The sequence below is a fragment of the Mustela putorius genome, unplaced genomic scaffold (assembly GCF_011764305.1).
Source record: "Mustela putorius furo isolate JIRA1106 unplaced genomic scaffold, ASM1176430v1.1 tig00003850_pilon_pilon_pilon, whole genome shotgun sequence".
NCBI classification, from domain to species: Eukaryota; Metazoa; Chordata; class Mammalia; order Carnivora; family Mustelidae; genus Mustela; species Mustela putorius.
The window spans coordinates 11,950,420-11,971,902 of NW_025422002.1; the positions used below are offsets into that span (position 1 = coordinate 11,950,420).

Consider the following 21,483-nt stretch of genomic DNA (forward strand, 5'->3'; position numbering starts at 1 on the left):
CCACTGGGTGGCTCAATGGGTTAAGCCTCTGCCTTCAGCTCAGATCATCGTCTCAGGGTCCTGGGATCAAGCCCTGCATCTGGCTCACTGCTCAGCAGGGAGCCTGCTTCCCCCCCCTCCCCATCTCCCCTGCCTGCTTGTGATCTCTGTCTGTCAAATAAATAAATAAAATCTTAAAAAAAAAAAAAAAAAGAAGTCCATATTCTTAAAAAAAAAAAAAGATTCCTATTAAGAGGTTTACATTTAAGATGAAATTCTTGAAAGCAGATACCATGTTTTACATCGCAAGTGGTGAGAAATGAGGAATGTTACACTTGCCTGTGGGATGAATTGAGCTGCAGAATAAACAGTTCTGAAAGACAAAGAGCCAATTCTGACACAAATTTGAGGTGCCCTGGCCTGCTTATGCCATTGACAGTTATCGGCAAGATGCAGAGGAAAAAAGATAAGGAAATGTGAAAACTTGAGGGAAGCCCTACTGGGCTAACCATGTCCAAACAGGCTGGGTGCATGTGAGGGCCTCCCAGGTGAAGGCTGGTAAGAGCACGGTGATGAAACCTTCCTGACAGGTAGAAAGTCATCTGGGAAAACAGTGAGGTAGTAAGAGTAGGCAGGTACCCCGGGTGCTAACAAATTCCTAGGCATCAGGTGACAGTGTAATTCATCATCTGAACAGGTCGCTTTTGAGGGTGAAGTGGGCGTGATGGATAATCATACCAGGATAAGTAAAAACTGGGCAAACCCAAACATATGGTTACCCTTGCCAATTCATTTTCTCGGGGGGTGGGGTGGGCAGGAGAGGAGGGAATAATTGAAATTATTATGTGTCACAACAGATATTACTAGACCAAACTATCGCTTTGTTCTAGAAAAAATACTGATACCCAATACTATGTACTTCAGTAAGGAATAAAGTATGGTGGGTTTTAAAGGTTCAGAGGACCAACTTAAAGCACAATTTCGTGGAAAGCAGCTGAGGACTACAAGCTTTAGGAAAACAAACATAAAAACAGCCTCTGCAATCCAACATTTGTGACATGAGGTCTGTTCAGGGCAGTAAGCAGAAGAGAGTTCCAGTTGTAACAAGCTGCCCCAATATGGGCAAACTTATTTTCACTATCATTTTATTTTAAAGAAGATTTTATTTATTTGAGAGAGAACGTGAGACTGAGAGAAATCAGAGCAGGCAGGAAGGGTAGAGGGAGAAGCAGACTCCCTGCTGAGCAGCGAGCCTGATGTGGGGCTTAATCCCCAGACCCAGGGAGCATGGCCTGAGCCAAAGGCAGATGCTTAACTTCTGAGCCACCCAGGCATCTCTTTTCACTACATTTTGAAGGGGAAGAGAGTTACACAGTTAAATCCTGGGGTAGTGAGGGTGTAGAGAAATTGGTCCCTTCACAAAATACCATTGAGATCCTAAACTGGTAAAATCCTTTGGAAAGCAGTGGATGAAACAACTCCATCTCTATAGAGCAATCCTAAAGGAACAGACCCAGAGTTATGGAGGTAATGTTTGCTGAGCACCTGGTAAGAGCCAGGCACTGATGCAAGTGCTTTGCTGTATTCCTTCATTTAATCCACACATCCCTGTCCTCTCAGATAGATACCTATTCTATCCCCATTTAGACAGAGATGAAGCCACGGGCCTTAGACTTCCCAGTAAGTAAAAGAATACACTGCATATATACAACTGTTCTTGAGGCCCTATTTATAATACTGAAACATTGGAAGCAGCCCAAATGTCCAACAACAGGGGAATGGATAAGTTACAATGGTACTGCCATATCCTACCACAAAACAGTATGCAACCATTAAACATTATAATAACCATACATAGCAAGATGGAAAGTGATCATATAATAGTAAGAAGCTAAGAAAACAAAAAGTACAACAAGAAAACAACTTGGTACAAAAAGAGGAAAAATGAGACAAAAAGATGACATAAAAATGTTTTTACTTTAGGGCGCCTGGGTGGCTCAGTGGGTTGAGCCGCTGCCTTCGGCTCAGGTCATGATCTCAGGGTCCTGGGATCGAGTCCCGCGTCGGGCTCTCTGCTCAGCGGGGAGCCTGCTTCCTCCTCTCTCTCTCTCTGCCTACCTCTCTGCCTACTTGTAATCTCTGTCAAATAAAATAAATAAAATCTTTAAAAAAAATGTTTTTACTCTAAAAAGTACACATTTATTGTGGCTTTTTTGGGGCGTGCACGCTTTATACTGTTAACTTATTTAGTCCTGGCAAAGCCTCCTAAAGAAGGCAATAAGTATTCCCAATTTTATAGATGAGGAGATTGACGTGCAAAGGTACAGCCACCTCTTGTTATCAGGGCAGTGACATTTTAGGTGACTAGTACAACTGTACTTTGCAGTTTTCCTCCATTTCTCTCACTTCCATAATGCTGGCATATTACTTCTAGCATTTTTAAATAGATGCATGGGGTGCAAAGATGTGCTAACTTGGCAAATGTGCATGAAAAGGCAGCTGGGTTAACTTTCAATGTGTAAATCCTTAGGCTTTTATTTAGAGCCTATAAATGGATTCTATCAATCTTGGAAGGGAAAAAATGTCACCCAACTCTGAAACCAATGTGGCTGGCTCTGAAGTGAAAGATCAGTTCCAATCACCGTTGAATTCTAAACATGTGTGTCTTTTTTTTTTTTTTCTTGTACATTCAACAAGGAATTCTTACATTTTAGATAGTAACTTTCTAAGAGTGGCTGTATTTTACCAAAATATAAAACAAACTAATCCAAAGTCTACCCTAAAGAGCATCTGCATGTCATGATTAAAGGGCCTGGAAAATACTCTGGACTCTATGAGAACAAGGACTGGGGTGTATTCATCCCTGTATCTCCATCTCCTTGTGCACTGTCTGGCACATGGAAGGCACATCAATAAACGTCTGCTGAATTGAATTTCTCCAACTGCTGTGCAGCAGAACTAGCTCAGCCACAGGGAACAGCAAGCAAATGGGCTTACTACCCATTTCTTCTGAACAAAATGAATAAAATTGTGGGCACAGCATGGCCCAGCATTTTGATCATAAGAATCAATTTTTCTTACCTCAAGAGATGTTTGCAACAAAACACAGGAATTGAGAAAAACCGACTGCTGACTTTTATTTTATACCTCTACTGGTAAGTTTAACTCTTGACTGCTCAAGCCAGAAAACTGCCAGTCTAATAACAATGGGTAACCAAAAGGATGATTTCTCTTCGACTTTGAAATGAAATAAACCCAGAGGCTTGTAAAGCATCTGTAGTCGGCCTGCTCTGTGATTCCAGCATGCTACCAATGGCCAGGGGCCTTATTATGAACGTAGGGACGTAAGGGGCTGCACTGCCCAGTGGAAAGACCCTCACTTTCAAGTCTGGCAGTGTTCTAGGGTGACTGGAGATTAACCCTTCTGAGTCAGTTTTCTTATCTGTAAAATGGCTGTAACCATCACACTGACCTCACTAGGTTATTTATTATTATTATTTTTCAAAGATTTTATTTATTTATTTGACAGACAGAGATCACAAGTAGGCAGAAAGGCAGGCAGAGAGAGAGAAGGAAGCAGGCTCCCTACTGAGCAGAGAGCCCGAAGTGGGGCTAGATCCAAGGACCCTAAGAATCATGACCTGAGCTGAAGGCAGAGGCTTTAACTCACGAGCCACCCAGGCACCCCTATTTTTTATTATTTTATTTTTAAAAAAGATTTTATTTATTTATTTAGCAGAGAGAGAGAGACCGTGAGAGAGAGAACGTAAGCAGGTAAAGTGGGAGAGGGAGAAGCATGCTCCCTACCGAGCAGAGAGCCTAATATGGGGCTCGAATCCCAGGACCCTGGGATTATGACCTGGCCCAAAGGCAGACACTTAACAACTGAGCCACCCAGGTGCCCAGGTTATTTTTAGATTTAAATGAGTTAAGGCAGTAGCAAATGCTTTGTAGGTGGTAAAGCAGATAGTACTGTTGCTATGATATGCATATGGGACGTGGAAAGGACAGCAGGGTAGAGGAAGCCCGAAGTCTTTGAAAATGAAAACTGGCTAACTTTTTCCCTCTTAAACTCATTGCAATACTGCTGTTATTTCAGTTCAGTAAATATCTGGGTGGCTAGTAAGTACTAGGAGCTGTACCAGATATTGGAGATATAAAGATCTTTGCCCTACCTGAGGCAGGAAGTGCTATGAAAACAGGTCTTTTGGGGCGCCTGGGTGGCTCAGTGGGTTAAAGCCTCTGCTTTCAGCTCAGGTCATGATCCCAGGGTCCTGGGATCGAGCCCCACATCGGGCTCTCTGCTCAGCAGGGAGCCTGCTTCCTCCTCTCTCTCTGCCTCCTTGTGATCTCTGTCTGTCAAATAAATAAAATCTTAAAAAAACGAACAAACAAACAAACAAACAAAACAGGTCTTTTCAGTGTGGATTACAGAAGTGGGGATTTCTTATGTGGTAGTGTTTAAGAACAGTAGCCCAAACTGGATGTTGATATGGCTGAATAATAGTCATTTAAAAAAATATTTATTTACTTATTTGGGAGAGAGAGAGAAGGTGCACACACATGCCAGGGGGAAGGGGCAGTGGGACAGAAACTCAAGCCAACTCCATGCTGAGCTCAGAGCCTGATGTGGATCTCACAATCCCAAGGTCATGACCTGAGCCAAAATCAGAAGTCAGATGCTCAACCAACTGAGACTTCTAGGGGCCCCAAATAATATTCATTTTTTAAAAGATTTTACTCATTTATTTGAGAGAGAGAAAGCATGAGCAGGGGAAGGGACAGAAGACAGAAGGAGAGGGAGAAGCAGACCCCTTGCTGAACAGGAAGCCTGACGTGGGATTCAGTCCCAGGACCCTAAGGTCATGACTTGAGCCAAAGGCAGATGCTTAACCAACTGAGCCACCCAGGTGGCCCCAATATTCATTTTATAACAGGTTATTTTTTAAAGATATAATTTATATGCCACACAATTCAACCATGTAAAATATATAATTCAATTTTTTAAAGTATTTTTAGTATATATTAAAGGGTTATGCAACCATCTAATTTTAGAACATTTCGGCCTCCCAAAAAGAAACCCTGTACCCATTAGCAGCCACTCTCTGTCTCCCTCCATCCTTCCATTCCCAGTCCTAGACAAAGACTAATCTACTTGCCTTTAGATTTCCTTATTCTGGACATTTTATATAAATGGAATTGTACAATAAGTGGTCTTTTATGACTTAGCATTATGTTTTCAAAGTTCACCACGTTGTAGCATGTATCAATATTCATTCCTGTTTATGACTAAATAATATTCCATTGGATGGATGTACCACATTTTAAAAAAGATTTTACTTTTTTATTAGAGAGATCACAAGTAGGCAGAGAGGCAGGCAGAGAGAGAGGAGGAAGCAGACTCCCCGATGAGCAGAGAGCCCAACATGGGGCTTGATCCCAGAACCTTGAGATCATGATGTGAGCCGAAGGCAGAGGCTTAATCCACTGAGCCATCCAGGTGCCCCTATGTACCACATTTTTTTAATCGACTCCTCACCTGATAGACATTTGGGTTGTTCCCACTTTTTGGCTATTTATTATGAATAAAGCTATGATGAACATTTGTGTACAGGTTTTTGTGCATATATGTGTTCTTATTTCTCTTGAGTAGATACTTAAGAGCAGAATTGCTGGGCTATATGGTAACTCTATGTTTAATATCTTCAGAACAGCCAAACTATTTTTCCAAAGCAGCTGCACCCTTTTACAATCCTATCAATGATGCATGAGAGTTTCAATTTCTCTGCATCCTTGTCAACATTTGTTCTTGTCTTTCAATTATAGTCATTGTACTGGGTACGAAGGACCATTTCTGGTGTTTTAATTGGCATTTCCCTAATGATTAATGATGTTGAGCATCTTTTTAAGTTCTTACTTGCTATTTGTATACCTTCTTTGAAAGCCTGTCTATTCAAGTCCTTTGCCTATTTTAATATTGGGTTATTTGTCTTTTTATTGCGTTCCAAGAATTCTTTATATATTCTGGTGTTATTCCTTATCAGATATACAATTTGTAAATCTCTTCTCCCAAGTTATTGGTTGCCTTTTCACTTTCTTTTTTTTTTTTTTTTTTTTTTTTTTTTTAAAGATTTTTATTTATTTATTTATTTGACAGAGAGAAATCACAAGTAGATGGAGAGGCAGGCAGAGAGAGAGAGAGGGAAGCAGGCTCTCCACTGAGCAGAGAGCCCGATGTGGGACTCGATCCCAGGACTCCGAGATCATGACCTGAGCCGAAGGCAGCGGCTTAACCCACTGAGCCACCCAGGCGCCCCGCCTTTTCACTTTCTTGAGGGTATTGTTTACAGCACAAAAGTTTAATTTTCATACAGTTTTCCCATTTATCTATTTTTTCTTTGTTGCTTGTGCTTTTGGTGTATATCTAAGAAACCCCTGCCTAACCCAAAGTCACTCTGCTAAAAGCTTTCGACTTTTAGGTCTTACATTTGACTCTTCTATACATGATCCATTTTGAGTTTATTTTGTGCATAGTATGAGAAAAGGGCCCAAAGTCATTCTTCTGTATGTGGACAATACAATACTTATTTAAACACAGATAACTAGGACAGTATTTCTAGGAGGCAGTCTACTGCACCATTCAAAATATATTCCCCCAAATATCTCCGTGGCTGCAGAAAAGACACCATATCATACCACTTGCATGTGGAAGACAATGAGATAAGAATAAATAGCTTTGGGGTACCTGAGTGACCCAGTCAGTTAAGCATCTGACTTTAGCTCAGGTCACGATCTCAGGATCCCTGAATAGAGCCAAAGGTCAGGCTCCCTGCTTCTCCCTTTCCTTTTGCCCCTCCCCCTATTTTGCACCTCTTTCTCTCTCTCAGATAAATAAAATCTTTTTTAAAAAAGGAATAAATAGCTGATGCACACGGTGATATGAATTTGAATTACCTTTTCTTTTCCACACTTTAGCGAACACAAAATAGATCAGTGTAGAAAGGGAAGGGGAGGAATCAGGTTGACAATACTGGTTCAAGAAGGAACCGATATTACAGTCATCCATCCATTCATTCATTACATATTTACTAAACAGCTAGAATGTGTCAGGTACCACTCTAAGGACAAAATAAGACAAACATTTCTGCCCTTTACATTCTAGTAGTGGAACAAAGACCAAAGACAAACCAACTAACGAACAAATAAAATAATCAGTTATTTCAGACAGTGCTGTGAAGAGAACACAAGCAGAGAAAGATGACAGGGTAGGGGCAGGGGAGCGGCTGGGGGAGGGAGATAAGTCACCCAGGGACCTGGGAGAAGCCTGTCCCAGGCATGGACCAGGAATGATACCCACCACAATAGACCATTGGTAGAAGAGCAAAGGGTTCTAGAAACAGATCCCCTGTGTTTATGTCCTAGCTTGGTACTCATAAGCTACCTGACCCAAGGCAAGCTACTTAGCTTCTCTAGGCTTCAGTATCCTCAAATATAAAATGGAAGCAATAACAGTAGGTCGCTTATAAGATTCAGGAATTAAATGCATTAATACACATAATACAGAACAATATCTGACACACAGTAAGTAATCCATAAACATTAGGTATTATTGACGATTAATATCCCTTCTGGAGTACTCAGAAATTAACCAGTGACTGAGTATAGAGGTCCAATTGAGGCTTCAGCAAAAGCTCAAGCTTGCCAAGCATAGAGAAATATGCTTCCAAATTACTTAGTCTATCTCTAATAGTCAACTAATCCAATGGCACTGTTTGCAAGGTTTCAGATGGTTCGATTCTCATGCAATAAATCTTAATAGCTCTCCAGAGAAGAAGTTTCTTTACTGGCTTTTACTAGGATCCAGAAATGAGGATGTTTACTCATACTTCAGAGGGCTGGCACCCAGTTCTAATTTTTTTTCTCCAAGAATCACTCAACTGGCAACTTCCTCGCTTTGTCTTATTCCTAGAAGTAGCTGAGCTTGTGTTCAGACAATCTGGCATTGAAAGAAACCCATTCTCTCTCTTACACAAGAGTGCTTGAAGGTGTTTTTTACTCCGTAAGGACAAGAAAGGACCAAACGAATTCACTTGATCTAAGTGGATTCTAATGCCTGCTAATTTTTGTCAACATGTAACAAGTTTTGTAATTCTTTTAACTAACAACAAAATTCTGTTTTGGAGAACACATCCCAGGAAGTTAGTGACCCTCTCTCCCCCATTTCCCTACCAAAGTAATTTCTCCAAAGTGATTCACAGCCGTGGCATTAATAAAACAATGGTAAGTGGAACCAACGTGGATGTCCATCTATCACTGAATGGGCAAATAATGGTGTCTCAACCTAAGAAAAAACTGTGTGGCCAGGAATACTATGTTAACAGTAATAAATAATGATAGCAATAATTTTCTAAGCACCAACTATCAAAGAGGTGTGATGTTAGGAACTTTTTTCTATACTACCTCACTGAAATAACAGGACAGTTCTTCTGTTTTACAGATAAGAAAACGGGCTCCAAAAGGTTCAAGCACCTCTACAAAGCCAGTATTCAAACTAAGATCTGACGGTGGTCTTTCCCTTTCTTTTGTTTATTACATTTTATTACATCAAGGGGCTGTGTGAGTACAATCACGTATCCAAAATGACAATGATAACACTTACTGAGCCTTTACCAAGAGCCAGCCACTGTGTTAAGCACTTTACATGTATGATTGCATTTAATCTATATAAAACCCTTCCTTAAAGATGAAGAAAACTGAATTACAAGGAGCTAAGAAACTTGCCTGAAGACAAAAAATAAAAAATACAGCCAGGCTTTGAACCCAGACCTCTGACTCTAGAGCCCCAGCTTTTAAACACTTCCCTAATTCTGCCTTCCATGAGTAGAATGTTTAAAAAAAAAAAAAAGGCAGCAAGGTACAAAATAAGATACTTAATTTAAGAAGTTAAGGGCTGAATGTCAATTCTTCTCATAAGAATTTGTGCACTTTGCTGAGATGCTACTCTAATTCAAGGCCTCATCACCACTCACCCTATCAATAGCCAACAAAGATGGACAGTGTGCTGTGCCACTTTGTGCCACAGCACTGTTCCAGAGGCCGAGGACGTGAGGCTGGTTGTACATGGGCACAGTCCTAACTAGACCCCTCTCTGCCAGACAGCTCTCATGTGGGCTCTCCTCGTGGGTCCTTATCCGTTGGTTCAAATGTCACCTTCCACAAAGACTTCCCTGGTTATAAGCCACATTAACTTTCCTCCCCTATTCTAGCACTGCCATGAGTTTGCTGTCTGACTTTTCAACTGGAATGAAAGCCCCCCAAATCTCAGGGTCGATGCCCGCCTGATTTATTTCCTTCATCCACAGAGGTTAGAGAGTGCTTGGCATAGGAGACTCTTGTCCTTATTTGCTCAATGAGTAAGGCCTTTCCCTATTTTTAGTCTCTCTCCCTCCTGAACAGTGCTGGCAAAACGATCTTTCTACAGCAACAAATCTCATGCCACCTCACAATGTCTGGAACTTCCTGTGGTTCCCAGGTGTGTACAGGGTATCAAATTCCAGTCTCATTTGACTTTGTATTCAATGCCTTATCTGGCCTGGCCAGGGCCTAACCTCTTCTCCAAAATACCCGAGAAGCAATGAAGATAAATGGTGAAGAGCATGGGCTACAATTCCAGCTCCACCACCCATGAACCTACCAGAAAGATTTGGGCCTCCGTTTCTTCATCTTAAAACAGGGCAATAAATGAGCATGCAAATCAAAAGAAGACTGCAAAGATTAAACTAGTTATTAGATCAGAAATATTGAGAGTTGTTCCTGGCACATAACAATAAGTGCTATTTTCTCCTGTTATGAGGCATGGACTTCAGTCACATCAATCTATTCCTTCTTCCCTAAATAAGCCATGTTCTTTCACACTCCCTACCTTTTCTATATGTGTTGTTTTTTAAGTCTATCACTGACTCACTATGACTACATGTTTATTAATGTGAAGTTCTTTAGAGCAGAAATTATAGCTTTAATTCTTCATGAGGTATGGGATGCTGATTCATTTGATAAATGTTAAACTAGGATCATTATGTAAAATTAGTCATTTTAATAGTTTGTACTTACATGAGAAAGGTCAATGTGACCCTTTAAAGCTCATTTGGTTTTCCTTTTCTGTTTACTTAAATGCTGACTTCTAAGAATAACCGAAGGATTAGAAAGCTTTCTCCTCCCCTATTCTGCAGGCTCTCATCTTCCACCTACTCCTTTCTCACCATCATTTACAACAATAATGTCATCAATACCGACCCCCCAAGCCAGTCAAAGTGATCCTTAAATACTATATAAAATGCAAGGAGTTATTACTACTACTAGTAATACAGACAGATCTTGCCTCTGCTAGTAACTACTGGCAGGAGCTTGTCCAATAACATGGAGAGATGCTGTTTCCTGTTTCCCTATCCTTACCCCATTCCAGGGAGAAATGCTGACCTATGCAGGTTAGGAGCAACATAGAAAATAAATGTCCAAAGTTGTAAATAAAAATGAAACTGGTGAGTTAATTTGTAGTCTGGAATATTCTGGGGGCCCTGGGAGGTTTGCCGACAGGATAGAATCCAATTAGTTCAAGGATATTGGGTTCTCAGAAATCAAGGAGGAAAAGCTTGCTTTTCAACACATGGCCTGGGGCAGGTCTCACACCATGAAAGGTATCTACCTGTAGGGCCTAGATCCTTCCCTATCCTCACTATTCTACTCTAATTTCATTATTTTATGGAGTAGGTAATCATAAATTATACAGTGTCCTGGTTTAGGAATATCATATGCTGTTGTCTTGGTGTAAAAATATGTTCCCAGTTCTAAACAACTGGCTGATAGACTGCTTTTTGGAAAATGTCTCATTTATAAACTGGGGACTGCATAGGTTTGGAATCAGTTCCCTCTGGAGAGGATGTGCCAAGTATTGTGTCCTAAGTTTTGCAGTAAAAAGAAGCCAACCTCAGCGAAATGAGTAATGTAGGATCCTGGGCCAAATTCTCAGATCCAAATCCGAATTAAGCAATAAATAATATAATGGCAAGGGAGCAAGAGGAGACAAGATGAGAAATGGGAGAAACTAGAAGCTGAGAAAGCCAGAATCAGGCGCACCAAGGTTAAGACCTGCCCCTTAGGAAGCAGCTCTCCCCATGTGCCCTTCTCCCATCAGCTCAGGGTGGGCTCCCTGCCACTACTAGATCTGGACTTAGACATCACCACTTTAGAGGGCCCTCCCTGCCTATCCAAGGTAAAGGTGACCCTCCTCAGGATTTCTTTTCTTCTCTTTATTGCACTTGGTGATCTTTAAAATGGCCTTTCTGCTTCTTTACCACCTGCCTCTGCCCAAGGGAACACGAACTCCACGAGGAGTCTTACTCATGTCAGGCTCACCAGTGTATATCCAGGGCCTAGCATAGTGTGTGGCACATGGAAGGCACACAGGAAATATTGACTGAACTAACAGGGTTATGGTGTGAGAATTCAATGATGGAATCAATGATCGATTTATCTATATATCCCTGGACCTACTGATTTTTTAATCTTTCTACTTAACCCCCTCCCCACCTACTATGTCTGGTATAGCACTGCTACACACCAGTCCTTCATAAAAATTATAAAAGAAGCAAAACAGGGTGCCTGGGTGGCTCAGTGCGTTAAGCCGCTGCCTTCGGCTCAGGTCATGATCTCAGGGTCCTGGGATCGAGTCCTGCATCAGGCTGTCTGCTCAGCAGGGAGCCTGCTTCCTCCTCTCTCTCTCTGCCTACCTCTCTGCTTACTTGTGATCTCTCTCTGTCAAATAAATAAATAAAATAAAATCTTTAAAAAAAAAAAAAAGAAGCAAAACAGACAATGATACTGTTATGAGTCAGCAAGAACTCACTGAACACTTTGTACATGTCTCACAGTATAGGAGAAACCAGGAATATAAAACAGGGCCCATCTAGGAGGCAAAACAGAATCAGCTGAAGACTGATAGCAGCTTGCATGCTAACTTGAAATTTGCTAATACATAAAGGCAGTTATGCCATTCAAGACACTTCGAGTCAATGTTCAGAATTTATAGGAACTCCTGGTATCCACCTGACACTACGCTGATGTTGATCACAGTGGAGGAAATGGAGGAGTGGCAATGGTGTGGGCAAAGGAGAAATTGGCTCTACATCATTCTCCCACAAAGCTAACCCTTTATAAAAGGTTTTGGGCCCATCTTTTTTCACAAGGGAACAAGGGGAGGGAATCATCTTATCAGGGTGACCCCCTTTTCCTACATGTTGCACAAAGGCCCATTTATTCTGGTACCCAGCCACAGCAGCCTCTGCCCCTCCATTTCCTGTTGAAAGTCAGGGATGCTGCCATGTGGAGCTGACCATGTGACCAAGACCAAGGGCACGTCACTTCCCTTCTCTCCAGTGTTACAACTGCAGCTGTAGTTCTGTTAGCTGCACTTTGGGGAAAAAAACTCGAGAACAAGGCCTTCACAGTCTCTTTTAGCATTATAGTTTCATAAAATCTTACCTGTACAGGGATTCAGAAAATGAGTAAACTGCTTTTGAAATGTTTTCAGCACAGAGCTCTTTGACTCACACTTAAAAGTTGGGAAAGAAGATACTTATTTAAGACAGTGGTTTCAAACTTTTTAAAGTAACGGACTACTTTTTTTGTAAATAAAATTTTACATGGATCCTTAATACATTAAACAGGAAGGGGAGCTCCCCTCTGGTTGTAGCTAGGGTGAGAGGCCCCAGGCTATATCCTCTCAGCTTTCCCCTCTCCCTTTGAAGGGGCCCCTGACAGCTCTGAGGAACACACTTGTCTAAGAAGAAAGGGAAAGGAAGTTAAGATTTAGATAAATAAACCAATAAATGGGGAAGATGGGAAAGCTTTTTCTTAATGGTCAAGGAGTGGGGGAGTTGGAAAGTCCCCACTTGTAACCATCATAATAAAGACTGGTTGGAGCATGAATCTTCAATGAATGCTCTATCTAGGACGGAAAGTTTGATAAGAAGCAGGAGATTCGAATGATCTTCAAATGTCTCCTCTTGGATTGCTTAGAAGAGAAAAAACTCTGCTTATCAGGGCACAAACATCACTGGTCTAAGTCTTCAAAATGTGAATGTCATGTAAGAAAAAGAAAAGCTAAGGAAGTGTTCCTGATTAAAAGATAGAAGAGAGAGGGCATTTTAATAAATATGATCCTTGACTGTGTACTTGAGGGGGAAAGAACATCACTGCAACATATGAACTATGGATCATCTATCTGATAAAATTTCAGTGTAAAATTTCTTGAATTTGGTAACTGTGCTGTGGTTATAGAAGAGAATGTCCTTGTTCTTGGGAAACATATATTGGAACTATTTGGCTTGAAGGGAACAGGATATGTGTGAGCTACTCTCTAATATTTCAGAAAAAAATACATGATATAATCTTTACAGGTAAAGAGAAGCAGTGGTTTTCTGAGTGGGATCGCTGCAGGAGCATCAGCTTCACCCACTTGCTAGAAATACAAATTCTTCAGTTCCACCCCTGATCTGCCAAAGCAGCTGTGTGGGGGTGCACTCAGTACCTCTAGGGTATTCGGATGCACACTCCAGTTAGAAAACCATTGAGACAAAGAGGATGATAACACAAATGTGAGGAAACACTAAAATTGGCAAGGGGCAGTGGAGGGCACATGGGAGTTCTTTGTTTATTAATGAAACTTTTCTGTCAGTTTGGAATTGTTTCCAAAAGAAAATGAATAGTAACAACTGTAAGACTACCCTGGGGTGATTTACATACAGAGGTGGAGAGGAAGAGCCCTTGGAGGCAAGGAGGCAAATCCTGGGGTTCTGGCAGTCCGACCCCCTCCCCGCCAGAGGAGGTGGTGGGATGGGGGTGTGGGGGGGGTTATGGGCCTGAGTGAGTGAGTGGGCCTGAGCAGGGAGCGAGAAGCAGGATGTCTGTATGCGTGGTCTTCAAACAATGCATCTCCTGGGGAACCTGGGTGGCTCAGTGGGTTAAGCCTCAGCCTTGGCTCATTCTGGGATCAGGCGAGCCCTGAATTGGGCTCTCTGCTCAGCAGGGAGCCTGCTTCCTCCTCTCTCTCTGCCTGCCTCTCTGCCTACTTGTGATCTCTATCTGTCAAATAAATAAATAAAATCTTTAAAACAAACAAACAAAAACAATGCATCTCTTTCCTGCAGAAAACATGAGCACCAAGTCTACTAACCCGAATAAGAGAGTCCAGCAATCTCTATAAAGAGGTCTTCTTCAGAAAAGCTTTCAGGGAGCATGAGGAAGGCTGTGGTCACAGCACTCTTCAGATTTTTATCAAGGGCTGACCTAAGAGCAACATTCTCATTCATTGCTATGATCTTTACCTGCAAAAAAGCAGAACATTTAGAAGAAAAATGTCAAAGTGGACTACTGCTCAAGCTATGGGTTCACGCATGGACTGAAACTATCCCAAACCCTTTGCGCTGAAGATCTTGAAATATTAGGCCAGTAGACATGAAATAATTATTCTAATAAGAGATCCCAGAGGCTTGTGTTCTTTGCCAGAATCAAAGATATCATGATACAGGAAAGAAAGCAAACTAAATATTTCTCTTAAATGAGGAAATTCTCCATAGGTTTTGAAAAAGAAGTCAGTATAAATGAAATAAACATCCTTCGGGAAATTTTGTATTTTTAAATTTTATAATCTCATGATTATTTACTTAATTTTATGGTAAACAAAGGCATTTTACTTCTTTATTTAGAACTCACCTCTACTCTTATCCATATATAATCTAAGAACTTCATGTTTTATTTTGAACTGATTGTGAACCTGACTAAGGAAAAAAGGAAAGAAAATTAGCTAGAGTAGAAACAGCATGCGTTTGGGGGTAGGTATGGGCTCAGGTCCAGGTATTTACTAGCTCGTGAATTTGACCAAATTACTTAATCTCTCTGAACTTAAGCCCTCATCTATAAAATGGCGATAAATGTGCATCAAAGAATTATTGCAAAGATTGAATGAAGTAATAAATGTAAAGTACCTAATGTACTAGTGAATGCCTTGATCAATAAAAAGGATTTTTCTCCTGAATACACAGTGGAAGGTGCTGTCTTTGACTTTCCTCAAATCCATTAAAATACAAATTGTTCCGGTCTGCTCTGAGATTCTGTTTTGAAGATGGCACTGTAGTTAGGAAAGTGTTCAAGACCCATCTCCATCTTTTGGTAGCTCTGTGACTATGGCCATAATTCCTTATCAGTAAAATGGGGTTAATAACAGAACCAAATTGATAAGGTTGTTGGTTAGATTAAATGAGATACAGCATACGACCCTCAGCTGAAGTGAGCTTCCTTCTCTATCTTTGGGCACAATACAAGAATTTCCCTGGCCAGAGATTCTCACCTTTAGCAAGCACCAACAATCACTTGAGAGCTTATTAAAATGCATATTATTAGGCCCATTCCCCAGCATTTCTGATTTAGGAGGCCTAAGCCAGGCCTGAAAATGTACATTTCTGACAAATTCTTAGATGGTCAAGGAACCTTCACATTTTGAGAACCACTGCTTGCAGGTATATATTTAGAAGTAGAAATGCCACATGGCTCTTCAGAGTGCTTGTGCCAATTTACACTCCCAGTATAATCTTTTTAAACCATCAGGCTGCTTCTAACTGATTGTCTATAAACAAGGGAAGAGTCTGCAAGTTCCTAATAAGGACCCTCACCTATCTGAAATGTATCTACCTTCTGTAAACCATTTAGTGCTGTCACCAAATCTTCCCCAATTCTAGAAAATGGGGCTTAAGTTGACTTTTATTTGTCAAATAAAGATGTTTTCTGAGAAAAATTAAGATGGCATTAAAAGACATACACTATCAGAAACAAAATTAAAATTTTATTAGACTGCAAGGAGAAAAGATGATTTATGTCTCAAAGTAATTTCTTCTTTTTATTGTCAAAAACGGTATTATAAAACAACTATTTTATTAACTTAAGAACCTAAATTCTATCTTTTACCTTTTGTCCCTACTTTTTTCCTAAGGGAATATTTATAATAACCAAACCTCTCTATGGAAGGTAAGATGCCTTATTCAATACTCCCAACTCCTCCCTTGTAATTATAGCACTTAATAGCCCTTAATTAGGCCTTTCAGCACTTGGGTGAGTTTAGCATTACTGCAATCATCTGCAGAAAGGAAAATGAAGGTGCAGTCCAGTAGCATGACTTGCCCAACATTGCATAATGAGTTGATGGCAAAAATCAGGGTAACACCCTTATACTTGGCAGATCCAGTTCTAAATTTTTTGAATTATTTTCATGCATTCAGTTAGGGATCTGTTCTGGTTAACTTTTGTTGTTGTTGTTGTTCTGGTTAACTTCTTATCTGGAAAGTTGATTAAAAGAAATGTTAAGTTCCTATATAACTCCTATGTTCACTCCTTAAATAACTTTCCCAAACTTTGTATTCCATAAAGAATCAGGTCTAGGAGGGCAACGTCCTCATTTTCCTAATTGGGAAACTGAGGCCCAGAGGGTTAAAAGATCTTCCCTTGAGAAGTAGTGGCACACCAAAAGAGGACCTAGGTCCCTGATTTATCCAGAGCTCTTTCTAAAACCCTGTGAAGCCTGTTTATTTCCTTATTTCTGTTCTTCATCTTCATTCACCAGGTCCTTCTCAATAATTCATCATCCTCTCTCTTTTCAGTGGCTTTTACAGAAACTCAACAAAAACAGAAGATGCTAACAAATCAGAGTAAGTTTGGGGAAATTTTCCTATTCAAAGCAATACACTTGTTCTCCAAGAAAGTCACTCTACTTAGTGAAAAAACCCAGTTTGCTAAGTAAGGTTAAGAGAATAAAAATAAAAGCATCCTTACTCAAAGGAAAAATGTCAATTCAGAAGACTCTGCTACTGTGCTGATCTGGCTCTCCAGTGTAAGGTGACCTAGGCACTTGTCTCAGCAGCACTGTTATTTGTGGTTCAGAGTCAAGCCAGTGAACCCCTGGGACACTGCCAGAGAGGCCTGGGAAAAAAAGAAAGTCCTTCGATTTGTGAATAGCTGTTTGTATCTTACTGGGAATGCCCCGACCTGAACCGCATAGATAGCATTAACATTACTGCCAAGGGGAAAATCGTTACTGGAGAGAGGAAGGAGTAAAGCTTGAAGGGACTTTCAAAAGCTCAACTTGAGAGATTTGTGAGTACCTTTCAAGATAGAAAAGAGTCACATGCGGTGGTTTCCTCTATAATACAGTCACATGGAGACAGTCCTTGAATTGCAATCAGTAAAGTCATAGTCACAAAGAACACAGCCCTACCTAGTGTTCACTCAACTAGTAACCAAATGACACTTTCCACAGAAGTTTTCCATTCCAAATGGCCAGAAACATTAATTTTTCTAAATGGTCACGGCTTGAGGACCAGGAAGAAACCCTGAACATTCGAGCTGGATGAAACGTTATCATCTATCTGTTGGACTGTGGGTTCTTCCAGGATCAGCAATGTGGTGGTATTTTTCTATTCCTTTAGCACCCACAGAGGGGAAACTTAGTCGTCTCTTGAATAAGTAAATTAATGGCTCAAATTTTGCATTTCAAAGGCTAGCGGCACAAACATTTGCTCACAGCTGGGCAGAGCCAAGAGCAGTAAGTCAGGTTTTCCAACTCTCTTTCAGGGATCTTTAATACCACTGGGATTTTTCTGGCTACAAAAAGTAAATCACTGAAGTTACAATATGGTAATAATTGCAAAACGCTGAATGTACTAAAAACCGCTGTACACTTTAAATGGTTGAATTGTATGGTATGTGAATTATACTCAATAATTTATGTTATAAAATATCTATATTACTAGCAAAATAAGAAAAAATACTGCAATGAATATATTAAGTTAAAATTCTCTTAACTAGGTAGCAAAAGGCTATGACATATCAATGAGAATGCTTTAAAAATTCAAACCAAATTATCTATATACTAAAAGCATGAAATTCAAAAATCCAGACTTAGGTTAAATAAATAAATTTAAATAAATAAATTAAATTAAATAAATTTCTTTAAAGTTCTTTTGACTTAAAAAAGAAATGACCACAAGATTCTATTAAATACTTCAAATTTCATTGCTCTTTCCTTGAAAAATGATTTGGTAAGTGACTCAGAAACTTAAAGCTACACTAGAAATAAAAGTGACTTATCTAACCTCAGTTATGAGGTAAGTTAATGGTAAAGTATGATAGAAATTTAATTTATACTTATTTTTTTCCCCAGAAATGTCCATCTTTTCAAGCAAGGTATTCCTTTATATTTTAAAAATATTATTAATAAACTTTATTATTTTTTTAAAAGATTATTTATTTATTTATTTAACAGACAGAGATCACAAGTAGGCAAAGAGGCTGGGAGAGAGAGAGAGGAGGAAGCAGGCTCCCTGCTCAGCGGGCTCATCCCAGGACCCTGGGATCATGACCTGAGCCAAAGGCAGAGGCTTTAACCCACTGAGCCACCCAGGCACCCCTAATAAACTTTATTTTTTAAAACAGTTTTAGAATCACAGCAAAACTGACCAAAAAATACAGAGTTCCCATACACCCTCTGCGTATTCCTTTTAAAGACCTGAATTGAGAAATTTTGTTCTATTTGCAATATGGAAGATAATTTTAAAGGTTTAGACAATATAATTTAAAACAACTCCTTCTCTTAAAATACATAAAAACAGAATTTGTACTCATTTCACGATTCTAAGACCTTCACTTATTTTTTGGGGGAGGGGGTCCACAAGGCTACCACCAACCCTTTCTCATGAGATTTGTTCACGTTTGACTACTACTTGCTGCCACCTAGTGGTAAAAAAAAATCATTGGTTTAAAGATCATTACCACTGACCATTCTCTGGTTAACAGTGATTTCCATGGACAGGGAAGGAAAATGCTAATGGGTGAAAGAGTTAATTCACCCATTCATAATTTTTTATTTTATTTTTTACCATGTATTATGCTCAACACTTTCAAATGAGTCTTAATATAGCCTAATTTTCTTCAGTTATTAGTTTAATAAACCTGAAAGGCAGTCATTGTCCTCAATAACATTTTCTTTTACAAGTTAGCTGAGAAATGCAGTTTTGATCAAGATGAGTATAGCAACTACTACTTGTCTTGAGTTGCTGTTTTTATTTTATCAGGATATGTGACATTTAGATAAAATCTGAGGTTATTTCCAGTGCTAAATTCTGAGACTTTATGGCATTTCATTTTCTAAAACTTATCTTAAAAAAAATTGAAATATTCCAAGTACAAAGCATAGTACAGATAATAATAGAACATTTTCACATTAAATATCTCATTTATCTCAAAATAACTCTGAGATAGGCAAGGACAAAGAGAAAGGAACAATCATTTCCTAAGTATCTATTAAGTGCCAGGCAATTTAGATCGAGGCATTTCTCAAATGCCTTTTAAGGTTGATGTTGTCAAACTAATCCACAGAGGAGGATATCCTAAGGCTCAGGGAAATTTAGTCACTGGTACAAGGTCACATAGCTGGGACCCAAACCCTACATCTCATTCTAAAACACCCGTGTTCTTTCCAGCATTATCATTCTGCTTCCACTTGTCAACCCTTTGTGAAGGCAAGTACTTTCTTGTTACTCCATCCTACAGATAAATTACCTGAGGTTCAAAAAGATAAGTTTCCCAAGTTCACATAAACAGCTAACAAGTGGCAGGAATGAATAAGACCTGAAGATTCTAATTCTGTTTTCATTAGTCTTTCCATTAGGTTACATTATTTTATAAATTTATTTTATTTTTAAATCTCTTTCATGTTTTTAAGTAATCTCTAATTACATCATGGGGCTTAAACTCACAACCCAAGATCAACAGTTGCATGCTCCACTAACTGAGCCAGCCAGGTGCCCCCATGTTTTATAAACTAAAAAAAGAAAAAAGAAAAAAATTTGGGAAGATAATATCTACAAATTTTCAATTATATCTATTTATTAAATTATTTTACTAATTATCCAGTTTTACTGGATTATCTTTAATAGTTATCCAGCTTAGAAATGAGAAATTCATTTATGTATATGAAATTAATTCAGTAAGCCCATTGTTTCTGAAGTTTAAGAAAAATGTTTTACTGGGGTACCTGAGTGGCTCAGTCAATTGGGTGGCCAAACTCTTGATTTTGGTTCAGGTCATGATCTCAGGATAAAGCCTCTCAAGTCAAGCTCTGCACTCCATAGGAAGTCTGCTCCAGAATTCTCTCTCCCTCTGCCTCTCTTCTCGCTTGTGCCCATATGCACACACACTTTTTCTCTCTCAAATAAATCTTAAAAAAAATGTTTTTACTAAAGTAAAAATTACATAGTGAAATGCACCAATCAAAAGGGTACAGCTTGACAAATTTTATATATGGACATACCTATATGCCTATTGTCCTGATCAAGTGTTTCTGATCTTTTAATGAGCTATCCCATTAAATTCTAAGTTCAGAAGCAAGGTAAGAGAATTGCGTCCACCCATGTACATCAATGGAGATTTGGGTGGGGGGAAGGGCAGAGGAGAGGAAGGAGAATCTTTTTTTTTTTTTTTTTAAGATTTTATTCATTTATTTGACAGACAGAGGTCACAAGTAGGCAGAGAGGCAGGCAGAGAGAGAGGAGGAAGCAGGCTCCCTGCCGAGCAGAAAGCCTGATGGGGGGGCTCCATCCCAGGATCCTGGGATCATGACCTGAGCTGAAGGCAGAGGCTTTAACCCTCTGAGCCACCCAGGCGCCTCTCTTTTTTTTTTTTTTTTAAGATTTTATTTATTTATTTGACAGAGAGACACAGAGAGAAGGAACACAGCAGGGGGAATGGGAGAAGGAGAAACAGGCTTCCTGCTGAGTGGAGGCCCAGCTCTGAGCTCAATCCCAGGACCCAGGGATCATGACCCAAGCCAAACGCAGACAGACAGTGAACCAACCCATGCGCCCCAGGGTGAGAGAATCTTAAGTAGGCTCCACACCCAGCACAGAGACCAAAGCAGGGCTCAAACTCATGACCCTGAGATAATGACCTGAGCTGAAATCAAGAATTGGATGCTTAACCGACTGAGCCACCCACATGCCACTCAATAGACATTTTTATGACACAACCAAGTGAGCTAAGGTTGTATAAATCTCTAATTTTTTGCTATAACTGACAAAAAGAAGAGCAGCAGAATCACTCTTATGGGAGACATTTGAGAACAAACCATGTACCTTGTTTTGGGGCCTGAGACCCTCTAACAGCACAAAGAAAATTGTTCCTTGCTGTGATATTAGCAACTATTACTATTCTGCATCGTTCAACTATGAAAACACTCCTTCATAGAAAATAGGCTATATATCTGCAAAAAGAATACAATGTCAAAAGTTCAAGTCCTTTGGGAAGACTGGGTGGCTCAGTCGGTTGGGCCATTCTCTTGATTTCACCTTCCTGTTTTGTTTTTATTAAAACCCAGGGGAATCTTACCCCCCACAGCCTCCTCTG

At 39.9% G+C, this 21,483-nt stretch overlaps 1 protein-coding gene across 9 annotated transcripts in view; it reads right to left on the bottom strand.

Annotated features, from left to right (window-relative positions):
* TAMM41 (TAM41 mitochondrial translocator assembly and maintenance homolog) overlaps window positions 1-21,483 on the bottom strand; it is a 60,443-nt gene that overhangs the window by 32,447 nt on the left and 6,513 nt on the right. For 8 of the 9 annotated variants that reach the window (XR_001178932.2, XR_006601559.1, XR_006601560.1 and 5 more), the window contains exon 4: window positions 14,210-14,360. Coding sequence is in view for 6 of the 9 variants with exons in the window: in XM_045063321.1 (XP_044919256.1) it covers window positions 14,210-14,360 (151 nt within the window). In the remaining 3 variants the exon portion in view is untranslated. Of the gene's footprint in view, window positions 1-14,209; window positions 14,361-16,857; window positions 16,946-21,483 lie in introns of those variants that run through there. The other variant, XM_045063323.1, reaches the window with a different exon arrangement.